Source organism: Lepisosteus oculatus, chromosome 10, assembly GCF_040954835.1.
Source record: "Lepisosteus oculatus isolate fLepOcu1 chromosome 10, fLepOcu1.hap2, whole genome shotgun sequence".
In the NCBI taxonomy this organism is placed as follows: domain Eukaryota; kingdom Metazoa; phylum Chordata; class Actinopteri; order Semionotiformes; family Lepisosteidae; genus Lepisosteus; species Lepisosteus oculatus.
The window spans coordinates 16,066,673-16,083,660 of NC_090705.1; the positions used below are offsets into that span (position 1 = coordinate 16,066,673).

The 16,988-nt window shown below is 42.8% G+C and overlaps 1 protein-coding gene across 4 annotated transcripts in view; it reads right to left on the bottom strand.

The window, feature by feature from the left end:
- Nucleotides 1–293: 293 nt before the first annotated feature.
- Nucleotides 294–16,988, bottom strand: part of adnp2b (ADNP homeobox 2b) — a 28,226-nt gene continuing 11,531 nt past the window's right edge. For 2 of the 4 annotated variants that reach the window (XM_015357714.2, XM_015357715.2), the window contains exons 3-5: nt 9,828–9,945; nt 6,162–6,257; nt 294–5,093 (exon numbers count right to left, since the gene is read on the bottom strand). In XM_015357714.2, coding sequence (XP_015213200.1) covers nt 2,310–5,093; nt 6,162–6,257; nt 9,828–9,935 — 2,988 coding nt within the window. In that variant the 5' untranslated portion in view covers nt 9,936–9,945 and the 3' untranslated portion in view covers nt 294–2,309. Of the gene's footprint in view, nt 5,094–6,161; nt 6,258–9,827; nt 9,946–14,952; nt 16,718–16,988 lie in introns of those variants that run through there. The other 2 variants (XM_015357716.2, XM_015357713.2) reach the window with 2 other exon arrangements.

Genomic DNA, 16,988 nt, shown 5'->3' on the forward strand with positions numbered 1-16,988 from the left:
TTTAGTTACTTCAAGCTTTGTTCAGTCTTCTACAGATCGCAGTGGTTAATTAATCTTAGTGAACTAAGTGAAGCAGATAACTCAGTTGAGCACATAAAATGCAGTGATTTGCAGGATTATCTGTAGTGCATGAGAGTTTCTATTTTTTTTAACTGAAGTTCTTTAAAGATTACATAGCCTTTAACTGCCCAAATGAGAAAATATTTTGGATATGTTTTTCTCTTTTCTTGATTTAGATGGGTAACTACAATGTTGTGGATCATTTTCCTTGCCTCTGACAGAACAGGACACAATTTCAGTTATTTCAAGTCATTTTTAATGACCTGTTAGCTGCAACTGATGAAAAAATCCTGTCGATATCTCGGTGTTTCCCACAGCCACAGACACCAGGCCTGTGAAAATTAACCCAAAACCCCAAACCCTTTGGTTCAAATCGAATGAAACCAAACGGACCAGGACTGGAAAGTAATTTTTAGGCCAACCTGTGAAAAAAATTATGAGTACCTGTTGTGATAAAAGCATCCTGAACTAGTATATTACAATGCATATAGTATATTAACACCTTACCATGTAATAACCAGAAATAAAAATCCCATAATGAACCAAATGTTTCACCTTGTCTTGGGTAGACTGGTACAATAAGTAATATCTAATCTAGTGAATCAGCTCATGCAGTGCTGAAATCTAAATGTGGATTTAAATGACAATTGGACAGCAGGTAAAGACAACTGAAAAGGTGGCACACATTTTAAAATTGGTCAAGGCCAATAATAGCCTAGAAACTGTGAAGGGTTGCACCCACAAACACATGTATACACGCCAGAAGACACAGGGAAGGAAAGAATCTTTTCTAGTATCCACATCAAAATTCAGTCTTAGGCCTCAATCAACAGTGTAAAAACCACAAACTATTTAAACCACAAAAGGGTGGTCGCACTAAAAGATAAAAATACTGGCATACATTGGTTCTGATGTTGAAAAGCGAAGGATGACAAAAAAAAAGTTTAAATAAAAGTTGGGTAAAACATTTTTTTTTAAATCGCTGTTGAGATTGTTTTAATACGTAGTAGCAGCGTTCCCAAACGGTGGTGTAACATCGTGGGTTACATGAACACACCCTCCAGAGCTCCTGCAATTTGAGGCTCAGCACAGTTAAATAATACACCCGGCTTTTCAGCCTCGTTGGTCAAATTAAATAAAAAGCACATCCAGAGTTTTACATATATTGATTTTAAATGTTACAATATAAATAAAATGTGTACAAAAGAACAGAAAAAAATAAACTTTCTACAGTTTTAAATATTTGTATCTTTTTCTAGAAAAAAAAATGCCAACAAAAGCAAAATATTCAGGGGCACATGAACAAACCCTTAAGAGCACAGGGCAGAAAAATATATCACAAGTCAGATATGTTTTACATATCAGCCACCCTTTTCATTTGAAGGAACAAAACATAAGTAGGGTTTTTTTTTCCCACCAAAGAAACTGCGACTAATAACCCATTAAAGTTTAGGAGATTCTACCTTTAAAAGGCAAGTTTAACTCCAGACTAACACCATATTCTGCACATCTGAAATTTACAGAAAGGTTTAAATAAACAACATGTTATGATTTACAGTTTAATACTATGGATTTGTCTAAGGAATTATTGTGCTGTATGACATTTGATGTGACAGTACTTTTTTTTCATCTAGAAAGCTTGATCATAAAGTCTACAAAATCTAGTGTAAAATTTAGTGCCCCATTTCCACCACTACTAACAGATGAGCTGGTCGTTCTGGCCAGGGTGCCTATAGAAATGTCTGTGCTCCAGCTGCATCTTCTCAGCTGTACCTGAATCTAGCTAGCACTTGCACTGAAATTGTTTTAAGATGGTAAACTCCCATCACGATGTAGCGAAAAACAATTTATTGATCTAGATATGCCACAGTAGAGCCTGCCTGGCCTCGGACAAGGTCCAAAATTATACTGCCTGTGGTGTACCTGAGGTGGAACTGAACTGCAGTGGAAAAGAACTGTTGCTTTCGGCCAGACTGGCCAGCTCAGTGGTGGCCGAAACACAGCAATGGAAACAGGTTATAACAGTCCCATGTCTAGCAACACTGTTCCTAGATCACTAGCTCTCATTGTGACGTTTGGCAGCACCAGGGTTTTCAGCGCATCTGCATCGACGACGAGATCGGTTTTCGCCACATTTGCTTTGGGTAACTCTGATCCTGTAGACTCGGTGAAAGGTACAAAACAGGATTTGGACAGATCAGGTTTTTGTTTTTTTCCTGGAAGAATTCCTCAACGACCGTGGAAACGGTTTATTCAGTGTCTGTTTCCGGGATGAAAAGGTCGTGCTTCAACTTCATAACCTCCGCCATATTAAACCCTAACAAGACGGCTGCCCTGTTCTTCTGGATGGCTTTCATACATCGGGACCGTCTGGAGCCGAAGTGGCAGGCTACGTCGGTCTTGTTGAACCACATACGGGCCGCCAGCACTTCCGTCTCCTTCTTGGACAGGTACGGCTTCCTGTTAAAGTACTTGGTGAGGAACTGCTTTCGGTCCTCGAAGGAGCGCATTTCCATCCCAGTGGGATCCAGGACAAGAGGCATAGAAGGTTCGTTTTGTGCAGGGGGCTTGGCGACGTTCTCCGTATCCACCTTCCTCCGTTTGGCAGCCAGGGCTTCTCTCTCCCTCTTGTTGGCTTCGACCGCCTCTTTCAAGGCCTTTTCCAATCTCAGCTTGCTCTGCAGCTGAGGGTTCGATTCCTGAGAGCTGGAAGCCACCTGAGGGCCTCCTGGTTCCATGGAATATAGGACCACTCTCTGGAGTCCCCCGTTCATTGTGATCACCCTCTGAGCACTGGAGCCGGGGCTCATCAACCTCTCCAAGTCCTTAGCAGTCTTGGGGGCACACCTGCAGCGCTGCACGTGAATAGAAATGGCTTTGGGGGTTGTCTTCCCAGTGTACACGCCGCAACAGTATATGCACTTGAAGGCCGGGGTCTTCAGGATGGCATGGATCGTGGGCATAATGTGGTGCTTCACCTTCAGATGCAGCTCATAGTCCTCAGCACTGTGCAGCTTCTCTGGGCAAAAGGGACAGTTGGTCGAGTGAGTCTTAACAGGGACTTGGCATATAGTCTGAGTCGAACCTGGTACCATCTTGACATAAATCAGGTCCCGAGAACCAGTGACCAGGACCAAATTAAGCTCCCTATCCCCCAGAAGTTCCTTAGGCGCACACGTGCTAAAGTCAAAATACGGAAACAGGAGTCCCCCGCTGTAGTCCGTTAAAATCTGGTACTCGTTTTTCATGAAGTCGCAGTTTGCTTTCTGCGATAGCCCGTGCTCCACGTTTGTGTGCTCCATGAGCTGTTTCAGAGAGTAGAACATTGCTGGGCAGTACAAACAGTTCAGACCATGCAGCAGGTGTTCGAAAAGCCCTTTTTCCGAAAGCAGGATTTTACAAAGCAGACATTTCATGGTTTTCTCCTTAACCTTTTTCAAAAACGGTGCCCGGGCGGCTAATCCTTGTGCAGCGTGACGGAGCTTGGCACCGGCCTGCTTATGGGCTACCTCCGTGTGTACTTGGTATACGTTAGAAGGGAAGAGCTCGTTGCAGACGGGGCATGTTATCCACTTCTTGGCCTGCTTGGATGCTGCAGCAGAGCTCAGTACAGGCTGGGCTGGGGGCTTGTTTGGCTGTAAAGTGGCACTGCCCTGGGCCCCCGTCAAAGGTCCCGTGTTGAGTGTCTGAGTGCCACCAGACTGAACAGGCATGGTGACCTGAACAGGTGCGAGCGTGTAAGTGGGCAAGCCGTTGACTTTGTTTCCCGTGGGAATGAGCTGGCTGAGGACAGACTGAGAGGCGAGCATGGTGCCTTTGGAGGAGCCGACACCAGACACCGTCTGGTTTAGAGGAAGTCTCTGCGTCACCAGGAGCGGCTGAGATCCGGGGCCTCGCACCCCCATCTTGTTTGGGACGTTCACAGGAAGACCAGGCGGCAGCAGAGTCAGGCGCTGTTGCTGCTGCACAGGAACGCCGACAGAAATCGACATCTGCTTCGAAGCGCTCTCCGGGGCGCTCGGCAACGACGTGCCCGCGGGGCCCTTGCGCAAGACTGCGCCAGCGGCCTGCGCCGCGGAGGTGGCCACGCTGGCTGGCGGGGGCATGCTGGCTGTCACTCCTCGGGGAGGAGGCTGGGAGTTCTGCAGAGTCGCGACCGCAGAGCCCGGCGGAAGGAGACCCTTCGCCTCCGCGCTGGCCAGCTGCACGAGAGCGGAGGCCGGCGGCGGGAGATAGGTGTGGGCCGTCCCGGGAGCGCACACCAGAGTCCCAGTGCTGTTCGCCGCTCCAGCCGGACCCCGCAGAGGAGACGCAGCAGGAACGACGGGAGCCCCGGTCATCAGCGTTCCTTCGGGAGAATGCCGGACATTCTGCGGGAACTGGGGCATTTTTGCTGGCTGCTGTTCGTTGGTCCCAAGCACCTTGGGGATTTTTACTGGTTGGTTCATTTTAGCCTTTGGAGCGATACTCTGAAGCTTATTGTGCTGATTTCTTTTCCCGATCTTTCCGTGCTCGAACATTAGGAATTTCAGGTGCCCCTCTAATTCCTTGTGCTTGTCTGAAGTCAGGATGTGGTAAAGCAGATGCTCGGAGCTGTCGGCTGGCAGGTTGCACATCCTGCAGTAAAATCGGAGAGGGGGGGAGCTGGCGTTCATTTCGCTTTCCGTTCTTTGCCCGAAATAGCGGTTCAGCAACGACGTGTAGTGATTCACCAGTATGTGTTTTTTCATGCAGTAATATAAGGAGTCCTGGTAGGGGCACTTCCGACAGGAGAACCTGTCCGTGATGACTGCAGATCCGGAGCCGGTCTGGGAAGGGGCAGCCTGGTTCTTCCTCGGGACAGTGTGGAAGATCTTGCAGTGCTGGTTGATGACTTTGGGGTGGGCAGTGAAAGGACACACGGGACAGGTAGCCAGAGCTTCCAGGTCCTGCTCGTCCTCGTGGCACCGCTGCACATGGCCTCTGTAGGCGTAGTGAGTCCTGGAGGAGAACTTGCACAGGCTGCAGCAGAACAGGTTGGTGCGGTACTTTGGCTGAAAAATAAAGACTGACAATCATTATCCTGATAACACAAAACCTTCATGATTTCCTGTTTATGGTATAGGAAGCTTGGTTACAAAACCTTGGGACATTGTTACAGCTGTGAAAAGTAGTTTTTTTTTCCCATTGATCAGACGTCCAATGCTTTCATGTTTTGTTAATTTTTGTATTTTGCAAGCACTTTGTGGCTGCTTACTAATGCAGGAGAATAGAAATCCAGAGGCTCACTGAAACGTTCAATTGTAGCTACTTCAAAATACAACAATTTCAATGAACAAATCGTTTTAGGAGAATTATGCTGTTTGATATGGGTGAGTCACATAACTGTACTCCATGAAAATAAAACACATGGAAGCTACTTAGTTGTAACTGAGGAAATATTTAGAAATAGGTGACTGCTGACACTGTCATAGCTCAGAAAACCTTGTCCTTAATCGTACGAACTACCCACATACAATCAAAGCATACAGAATGAAAGAAGATACATAACAGCACCCAACTGCTGCAGCCCAGCAACTTAAGTTTATCCATAAGGACATAAACAGAGTAGAGCAGAGCAGTAAATACGTAGAATAATCTACAGTATATACAGTATTGAAACTTTTTACATGTCAGTGTTGAAATGTGATGATGGCACACGTGCCACATTTCAGCATATTGTGATGCACAATTCTCATGGTCCAATGTTTCAATAGGGCAACTTTCTAAGCAACCTTTTATCTTAATCAGAATAAGACACACTTACAAATTCTTAAGGTTTTGCTGTCATTGTGTCAGCAACAAGTGCCTATTGCCAATTTCAACCAGACGCTAAACCAACAAACTGCTTGAAAATGTCTAATGCACCCAAGTTCTTCAGGCAGGTAGCAAGACTGAAGTCCATCTTCCCAAGGCTAAGCAGCAGCAGTTAAGCCCTTGTTAATGTGAGTTTCTATGAAAAAGAGGCCTCTGCAAAATAATTATTATTCAGTAAAAGCTGTGACATCAATCAATCAATCAGCATGGATCTACCCACTGTTTTCTGATAGTGTGGAGTAGATATGATCCTTTAAAATGAATACCTTTTTTTTCCTTTTCCCATTGTAGTCTCCCTCGGAGAGATCCCACCACTCTGTGTTGTGGAAATACTTGTCACCTGCATCAAAGCTTTGCAGCTCCTGGTAAAAAAAAAACAGTACAACAACTTTAAAACATTAAAGGTGTTCAACTACTTAATCTGTATCCATGTCAATGTGAGACTTCACAGTGCTAGTGACAGGGGAAAAAATGATTTCACATTAAAAAGTAATGGGGATTTTGTTTTTGGTTTAAAAATTTTCACCTTACAAACATTTTTTAAAGAAAAAAAAAACTTTACACTTATGTAGCGCTTTTCTGCACGATCCGCTCAAAACACTTTACAGGTAATGGGGACTCCCCTCCACCACCACCACCAATGTTCAGCACCAACCTGGATAAGGTGCTACCAATACGCTCACCACAAACCAGCTGTCAGTGGGGAAGAGAACAGAGTGTTGAAGCCAGTTCCGAGATGGGGATTATTGGGAGGTCATGATGGGTAAAGGCCAGGCAGAAAACATGCTAGGACACAGGGGTAACACCCCTACTCTTTTCAAGAAACACCTCGGGATTGTTAATGATGACGGAGAATCAGGACCTTGGTTTTAAATCTTACCTGAAGAAGAGTGCCTTTATTACAGTATATTGATTATGTTCTGTTAGACCCTTTTCTCAGCAAACTACACAACTCTGGTAAAGCAAGCTGGAGATTTCTTTAGTGCAATAAAGAAAGGAGGACAGACGAAGTTAACAGCTTAACTTAGTCTCTCACTCATGTTCCTAAGAACAGCAACAGGCTTCTATTCTGAAGATGAGCTAATTTTTCATACAAAACCTTACATTTATGATTGGTCAGTCGCAGTTTGTTACCATATAAAGTGTGAACAAAGTCAGAGAGTTAGGCCAGCCTTGGGCAATTAATCAAGATCCCCAATTAGCCAAGACCCCTTTTCCCTTTCATGTTATTGAATCAAGTGTAGGATACATGAGTTACACTTCCACTCAGAAGAAAAGACCATGAAGAAACTTAGCCCAGGTGGGAATGCACAAAACAGTAAAACAATTCTTGAGGGCCTAATTGTTTACTCCTAACAGACGTAGGTTCCTTCATTTCTTAAATCGAGGGACGGATGTACTTGATGTACTTGCATTCCGTACACAGATCCTAAAGTACCCGCCCTACAAGAGGGGAACCACTTCGTCTGCCTCTGAAAACAGCAACTGCCCCCGCTACACTGCAGATCAAGAGGGGAGCCCAAAAGTGCTTTGGAAATTCAATTAAAAGGAAACTTAAGGGAGGCAAGATTGTACAAACCCAGAGTAGCATGTAGCAAGAACACCAGGGTTTTGCAAAGAACAATCCAAAACTATGCTGAGCACGACGAAATACTTGGTGGAAGCACCTTTGGCAACAATTAACAGTTTCTAAATGGGAAGGAAAGTTCTGGATTGTTGATAAAATCTACATTCTGAATAAGACAAAAACATGTTTAGACTCAGGACATCTGCAGTAGCTAAAACCTACCTCTCTGTGCGTTTCCCACCAGATATCCCATTACTAAGTCTAATTCTACTGCAACGATTTTGGGTTATTATTAACCATTTTTTTCACACAGATGCGCAGAGCCATGCTCCCTAGCTGTTTCCCCAAGGAGGGTTGCCACTCACATAGGCTTGTTTCTGGTCAGGGTGCAGGACACCACGATTGCCTAGAGGGGGTGGTGGTGAGCCAAGTCAATTACACTAGTCACTCCAGATTGGCAGGGTGCCAGATGGGAAAATAACTGGTGGTGGCAGTTTTCCCCTGACTAGTGTCCTGTCCTTTTGGAAAGGGTCGGATAAACCTACTCTAAAGACTGAACGTACCCCGCCTAGAATGCAATGTGGCGTTTCCATGGGGTTTGACGCCTGAAGCCAATGGCAGCCATTGTGTGACATGTCTGAAAACATTGAAATGGGTCCGGCAGATTAAAGGGTTAAAGGTTCAGCTTCTCTGTTCTCAATATCGAACTGACCCTGCGCATGATCCCACTTGAGTAAAGCATCAGAGATTTCAAGCCACCTTGAAATTTCAAATGAAAACATCAGGGCGACAGCATGTTTTCTTTACCATCTCCATTCAGGACTGCACATGCATGAACACAAGTTCAGGTTTGCAATCTTCACACGTCTACGAGCGATACATGAAGTGCAATTAGCTACAGGAAAAGGATGGCATGGTGATTCCAGTCTGCAAACGATATTAGACCGCTACCAAACAAAGCCACTGGACTGGATTCAAAACGAGATTAAACAGTTCACAGAAATGCACTGAAGAACTCAGGTCTTGTATGGACTTGCTGCATTTCAGCTCTTGGATCAACGTCTCCCCATGTGGTAAGAACCACATTCTAAAGATCTCTCAGTCCCCGGTGATGCCTCTCTACGGTCAATAATGTAGCATTATTCTGTCCCCCTCACTGCCCCTTTAATAAAACTGTTTTCTTTGAGCAAACGGCTTCTTGTCCACATCATAGAAAGCAGCAGTACCTCCCACCTCCTCCTCTGTGATTGGCTGGTGCTTACCTCACTGTTAGCACACCAAATCAGAACAGCCCTGCTGCCCTAGATCCCCTTATCTCGTTGCTCATCCCACTGGTATCCAAGCAGCCATTTCAGATTTAATGGAAATGAACTGTGGGTAGCAATCTCTTGCCCAAGGATATCCCTATGCAGGTAAACAACAGTGCTGCTGGTTCCCTTTCAGAGAAAACCCACAAGCGTGGTCTCTGTTACACATACCCCCATGCACAAGCTTGAGCCTGACAAGTTTCAAGTTACAAGTCCTGCAGTGAGGGTAGGTAAGAGACTATGACGAAAATAATGATGATGAAATGGAACTGAACACCTCAAAGGCTTTTTTCACATTTGCAACACACTTCTGATATAGTTTCCTGAAAGGCTTGGACCGCCTCAAGCTTTCTCTTTCTCTTGCTTGTTGACTACGTGGAGAACAGCTCATTTAGGAGAAACAGAGTAGGATATTCTTTAATGGGGAAATTTGTTTCAGCTTGTTTTAAGAAAAACAATATTCAGAGAAAAAGAAACTGCTGTAATTGACATAGGAAAGAGAAACACAGGCATCTACAGTTGGAATTTCCAAAATTCATTTCACGTGAAAACTAATATCCTAATCCTTCGTCGTATGTTAAGGAACATAGAGTCGCTGGATTGTGTGGACATTTCTGGACAGACAATGTTTAAACAGGTGTGTGTATATTCATAACATAACATCACTTTATTAGCCCTATGCAATTTCTTGCACTAGGAATTTGTCTTTTCGCATACCCCAGCTTGCTCTCCATGAAACACAGACACACAGACAGGGAGAGAGAAGCTTGGGGTCAGACTGCAGGATCAGGCATTGTACAGTGCCCCTGGAGCAGTTGGGGTTAAGGGCCTTGCTCAGGGGCCCAATGGAGTAGGATTTCTCAGCCGGCTGCTGGATTTGAACCAGCAACCTTCCAGCCACAGGTGCAGATCCTTAGCCACAGAGCCACCACAAAGAGGAAGCAGCACTGATTACTTCAGTCTTCTTTTGACAATTTTGTGCTATGATAAAACTGAAAATAGAATGAAAATCAACCCTGGACTCACAGTAATAATACAGTTAACAATTAATAACTCACCCCCAGCAGGTCTTTACAATCCTGAAGGCCAATATCCAACAAAATATTTTTTACCCTCTTCCTGGACTTTCTGATTTTTTCCAGATTAACTACAGGAAGCTGAAACATCGTCTCTGCCCTGTGTAAAGAAAGCACAACCGTTAGTGTCCAGCAGTAAACCAGCTTTCTAACATAGCCTAGCTCTCTCCCACGGGCTTAATCAATCTGTTGTTCCATCAAGGTGAATGATCATCTCAAATCAGGCTTTGCATTTCTAAACCATCACTGACTATTTTAAACGTCCATGTTTCTATTTCTATACAGTATACTCTAGGTTTCCAAGTTGTCAGCTGAAACCCCAGTTACATGTTGATTGAAGCAGCTCCTCAGTAATTGGGGGTATTATTCAACTTCTGGCTTGCAATTACAATTCTGCAGGCTGGGCCATTAGAGTTGCAAATTGCCAAGGAATGATAAACTTAAATGGTAGCTACTTCACAAATCCGGCCAACTTGAACTATGGGAATATTCATAAATCCATTTCTAATCCACATACAGATGTAGATCTAAATTCATCTCTCACAGGACAATCATTCAGAACACGACAGCTTCATCACAGTGGAGGCAATCAATTCTTCCAACACTCCCCCTGTTAATAGCAATTGCAGGTTTTTCATTGTGAACATTCATTTAGTATTTGCTTTAGGTCTCAAATGCAATTCCTGAAGAACCTAGTCTTCTGGATTTTGCCCCAACCCAAGTAGTTGATTAAATAATTGCTGTCTTTATAAGATTTTATAAGAGGTCTCTTACTTTGATTACTCATAAAAAGGAAGTAAAGTGCCTGTAATGTACACCTTCAAGCATAAGCCCCTCAATCTAACTGTAATAAGCACGAACAAATATGAAGTTAATAAAATAATTAATTAGACCATCTACATAACAGAACTGCGGTGGAACACGAACAAAGACTCCAGGCTCAGCAGGAAGTGATTAAGAGACTCCTGATCTATGTGACGGGTGGCGCCCCCTAGTGAGTGCCGATGGTCGTGTGCGTGTTGGTGGGATCTTTCCCGCTGCAGATTTTGAGGCCTTCTGATGAGTTCCCAGGTATTCAGGTTGTAAACACAACCATCTTCCTTTCAAATGTTTTCCTAAAGCATGAACATAAGAACGTTTACAAACAAGAAGAAGCCACTCGGCCCGTCTATCCTGCCTGGTAGCAGTAGCTGAATGAAGGCAGGGTATCGTCTTCAGCGACATGATTGGGTAGCTTTTCCAAAATAAAACGGAACAGACCTAAGTTCTTTTTCCCCCATGCAGGACATCTTATTTTAGGAATCCAAGATGGATTTAGAAATCCAAGTGGCTGTTCTTCAGTCTTGCATTCACCAGTCGAGTCTGTCTGACTGTATCGCAACTGATCTGACACTGGTGACCAATGTACACCGACGTGTCTGGGCATTCCTGCCCTCAGCATCCCGGCAGATCTCATCTTCCCTTCCACCTTGCGGTGCATGTCTTTCCCCGACTACTGTACCCAGCCCCACAGGTGCATCTGTACCATCTCATCATGATCACGTCCGCATTCATCCGCAAGCCAACCGGCTTACAACCGACTGCACGCATACCGATGAGCAAGAGCCTAAGGCCACTTCCTTATAGTCGCACGAGGGATTGTTCTGAAAAGGAAGTGCTTTTTGATTTCGATTGGCTTTTTTTCCCCCACAATATTTTCCTAATGCGTACTTTGCTCAGTTTCTGAATTTGCACTGCGACAAAGCATGCCGGTTCACACCCGTTTTTCACAGTTCCAAAGAGTTTTGCTAGCCAGCTGCACATGGTTAGTCACTGTGTCTAGGTTTTCAGAAGTTTTACATACTTCATCTAACTTGTCCCTCTTGGTCAAGATTGTACTAGGGCAATGTTTCTCGACTGTGGTCTACTGGTGGTTGATATATTTGTTATAGTTGGTCTGAGATGGATACAAATATTAGTGAAATAAGTGATATGTAAATTTGGTCTACGTTACACGCATAAATTCTTCACTTTTTATAAATTTATAATAAACCAATAATATAACTACAGTCTGTAGATGACTTACTTTGCCATGTCGTTCGCAAAATAGCATCGGCGGTTATGAGGCGGGACTAATGAGCATGTCTAAGTCCTTAGTCAGCACTGTATCTAACAACGCTACACAACTGAATAAGCTAGTTGTCCATTTGTGGAGTGATTTTTAAAAATCTCGGTTTGTATGAAACATCACACCCATCCCTGCACCAGCTGAGAAAATTCTAAGTTGGTGAAAACTGTTAAAATACAGATTAAAGAATCTGGCTCTCGATTTTGTAGGATGTTCCACCTCACCATGATCACAAGCGTACCTAAATTAACCACTTCTTTTGGCAATTACATGAATTGTTCAAATTAAATACCATTATTTCAGTGGTTCTCAAACTTTTTGGACCAAGTACCACCCCTAATCCAACCAAAGCATCCAAGTACCACCTACAAGTCACCATCTCATAGGAACCCCAGAAATTCTCAATGACCAACATGAGCGCATGTGCACACACACTCACACATACATATAATAAATATTATAATAATAAACTTTGTTTGATATATTAAAATGTGGCTTCTCAAAGTGTTTTACAGAAAAAAACAACATAAAAATAAAAAAGCACCATTTCAGTGAGAGGGGTGAGCCCGTTTAGTCGAGCAAAGCAGATGTGAATTAATTTTTCGAGCCTTGATACAATTCACAGCAGAGTCTAACAGATTTTAAATCGTCAGGCATTTTCTTGATGGCAAAGGTCTCGCGGTGGATGTTGCAATGAAACCATTAATTTCTGGAGCAACCTCTCTAATTCGTGCAACTACACCCCTGTGTCGGCTTGTCATTGCTCTGGCACCGTCTGTACAAACTCCGACACATTTCATCCAGTCGTTCTCGCACTTCGTATCCAGTGCCATTCTCTCCGATAAATTCATTCAGAAGCTGAAATACGTGCTCTCCTGTAGTTCCTGTTGGTAGCGGCTTACAGAACAGAAAGTCCTCACGGGACGTACCCTCAAACTCGTATCTAACGTAAACGAGCAAATTGGCCAAATGGACTACAGACTCATATAATTGCAGTGAAAAACATCTGCTCATCTTAACGCGTGCTGTCAGCGTACTTTTGATATAATCCTTCATTTCAATAATTCTATGAATGACTGTGTCTTTCTGGGGGGGGCAGCAAGTCGAGCTGTTCAGCAGCTTTTTCTCCACACATAATATTGTGGGGCTTACCTGCTTTAGCAATCCGCAAGCTTGCATTTTTCCACGTTTCCGTTTTTATTTCAGTGTTTATTTTAAGTATTTATTTCATGCGCATGGGAGAGAAACACAGAGACGTTCGGTGTATTTTTCTCAAATTAGAACAGTTCTTAAATATTTTTCTGTTATTTTTCACGCTTTCCTGTGCTCACAAGATTACCAGCGTTCGTAGCACACATTTCTATGCATTCCTGTGTTTGCAATGTTGGCATTATTCCAAAATCACGCACATTCTCCTTTCTCCCTATTTGCTGGAGATACAGTAGCTTTTTTTAAATACAATTGGTCACTTGCGTCCGTAGCACGCATTCCTATAGAGTGGTATAGAATTACAGAGTATCTCTTGTGTCCACTGAAGTATTAGCGCGCACTGTATCGTAGTACGTAGGCTGCTCTTAAGATGCAAACCCAAAAAACATCTTCAGAAAATAAAATTTTGCTCTTAAGTTGTTGGGTGGTTGTGCTGCACAGGATAACAAAAAAAAACAATTGAAATTAAAAACAGACCCACTCCAATACCATCAGCTGCAAAACATTGTAAATATTTCCCTTATAAATGCTTATAAAAAGTTATCAACACTACAGGCAAATGAAAGAAAACTATTTTGAACTACAACACGTCAGAAAATTAAGTGTTTTACAGCCATTTGTGGCCAAATCATCTGTCGGACATGCTGGACTTTCTCTGCTCATAAGATTCCCAACTTTATTCAGATTCAAAATCTCTATAGATTGTCTGTAATTGACAGGACATCACAGCTAAGATGCATGAAACTGTTCTGCCGATTCCGAGAATGATCGTTTCTCCTGTAACGGTTTCCTTAAAGGGGAAATGCAGTCCCAATTTCTCAGACCGGTTATAAAATCTCGGTAACGAAATAAATTCATTGAGAAAAATGTATCTAAATTTCAAACTAAGCACATAATTGTGAAATTTGTGAAAGTACTGTAAGTTCTCATGTTGTCACAAACTTGCATTAAAGTTCCCACAAATTGTGATGTGATGCTGCCCTTCCTGCTCACTAGTCTCTGTGATGAATAATGTAATGAGATGTATGAACTAATGAGTACAGGTTGTGCAGCAGACATTTCATTGAAGAAATGTTCCAATGTGATCTGCAATGTAACAAGTAAGTAGTATTTCTCTGCATAACCGTCTCAAAGTCTAGAACAATATTTGTATTGGATTAAAAGAGATATATGCACAAGCCTGCTTGTTTACAATGTAATAAGGCTGCAACACGTCACTGGTAGTTTTGTTCCCTTATTCTGAATTAGAGGACATGGAGCTGGGCATACAAGGAAATTTAATCTATTTTGTAGTGTAAACTGGAGGTTTTACAAACGACTGTGTACATTTTACTTGTATTGTGGTTTGAAATACACTCATCAAGGCTGATTCTAACTCCGAAATATAAAAATAGCACTGCAGTTCCTCTTTAAAAATCAAAAAGAGCCTTTGCTTTGTTCCTCCTCTTTTAGGACTAATTTTCTTCCCTGTAGATAAAGCCTTCAGCCATTAATAAAAGCCCAGTTGAAAAAAGGAATATTAGATGCGTATTTTCACGCCAGCAAGCTTATAGAAATTCAAGAGAGACCCGCAATTACCTATGCTTTCATTTCATGCACCGCAATAAAAACACCTTACTTGCATTTCCAAGATTGGCGAGAAATTGGCAAACTTTCGCAAAGCAATAATTAAAACCCTCACACCTGAAGAAGGCTCCACGGCCGAAACGTTGTGCTTTCTTCTCTTTTCAGCATGGAATAAACCTATTACTTGTTCCTTTGCAGCCTACGCATGCTGACACAGCTACCTACCTGAAATAATAAAAACCGGTAACTTGAGACATGCTGGAAAACGCTCACTGAAGAAAATTAGGGGATATTCAGAATGAAAATTTGGGACTTTTTTGCATGACGCAAGGGTGTTTCAGATGCACAGTTGTCCGTTAAAGCAAAAGCTTTAACGGTACAATCTGCAACTGCGCGGGCTGTTTTCTATTGAGTGTTGAAGACGGCAAGTTTCATGCTGCAGTTCTGGTACTGAACGGCGGAACACAGATAGTTGTTCTGGTGTTCCTGCTGTTTTAGTCGTGTATACAGTATTAGAGAAAATCCCTAACTATGTGCCTTGTAGTCCTGACAAAACCCCACCAAGGCGTTCCTTTGACACCACAATCATTAATGTACCTCAATCCACACTAATGCTGTGAAGAGTTTGATTATAAAAGATCTTTCAGTCTCGGGTCCAGTGGGTCCACAACCTGCGTCCCATGGTCAGGGACCTCTCTCATCATTCACAGGCACAGTTTAAACATATCCCCACAGACAGCCTTTTCCTTTTCGCCAAAATCCCATTCTCACTACGATTTAAAGACGGCTCAGGACATGTTCCAAATACTTTTATCCAGAGCAGTGGACTTGTTGGAGCTAGTGAGAGGCCAATAATAAGTACACTCTTCTTTTATATTTGGAGCCCCGCAGTTCTCAATGTCTGACAAGGCAGGAAGAAAACACAAAGAAAACTGGATGAGGACCAGTAACTTTCAAGGCATTTTCGACAGGTGGATTAAACATTAAAATAATCTCAGTACAACTACACAGGGAATTCAAATATCATGCTTTAGTTTTCTTTTGCTTTTCTAAAACATAATGGAGTGCAGCTACTGTCCTGCGTCATCATTTCAGGAAAATGAAAATGTGTACCGCTGGAATTATTGTAAAATCATGTTTCCTTTGAAAAAAAATCAAACAGGATCAGGATTACACAAAACAAACACTTTGCAGTCATTTAAAAACTACAGATATAATTAAAAAACAAAAACCTCTATACGTTGCATAAATAAGAATTAATTTTACAGCATTTGTAAACTGAAGGTGCATTAACAGGCCTTAAACACACAAAAGGTATTTACAACCAGATGGTGGCGCCTGATTGGACAACATGCTGACCAATCACATGCCGACGTTTCCCTGATTGTTAAAAACATGTAGACAAAACCCAAGACCTGTAGGATTTCTCATTTAAACTGCAGCCCGTTTTAATAACAACACTACTTTCTAGGTCTCAGTGACCCTGCATCAGTGTGTTAAGCCATCTGCAGTCACACCCCAGCAAACCCTAATTATTAAAAGCAGACACGTCCTCTATCATCAGCCATGACAGCTACATGCCACGAACCCTACATCAACACATTCTTCACTGTGCGGAAGCCATTCAACATTGATACAGCTGGTCCCAGATTACTGGTCGTTCCTCTCAGCGTTTGCACAATCTCGTCCCACAAGCATTCAACAGGACTCACAACAATTATAGCAGTTGACTGGCCAGTATGTACTTCAGAACTGAGTTAGGAATGTCCGGGTGAATCCAATATCCTGCTCAGAAACAAGATGACTATGACCAGTAAGTTGACGAGCACTACAGCTTGTAAAACAACAAATAGAACGCAACGTCCCAAGAAACGGCTACAACTTAATGAGAGATCCTCTCTTAAGGTCTCTTAATATCATGCAGATTGTTAAACAGCCTTTTCCATGTTCACTTTGTCTGATACAACCATCAGCCCTGTACACCCTGCAAATGTTAAATCAGAGAAAGCACAGTCTGTTAAGGAGACTGGCATACACACACAGAATAATGAAATCAAAGTGATTATGACATCACAATGCAGGCTTATAAAGTTGGCATAGTGCACTATGCAGTAATGTAGGTGTCTGCTGTGGACTAAAGCTCTGCTGAGCTGTTACAATACAGCCCATAGCATGACTTAATAATCTGTGGTCAAAGGTCAACCTACACCATATATTTGTTTTAGAAAAAATGGCAGTGTAATTCACCCTCTATTAGATCA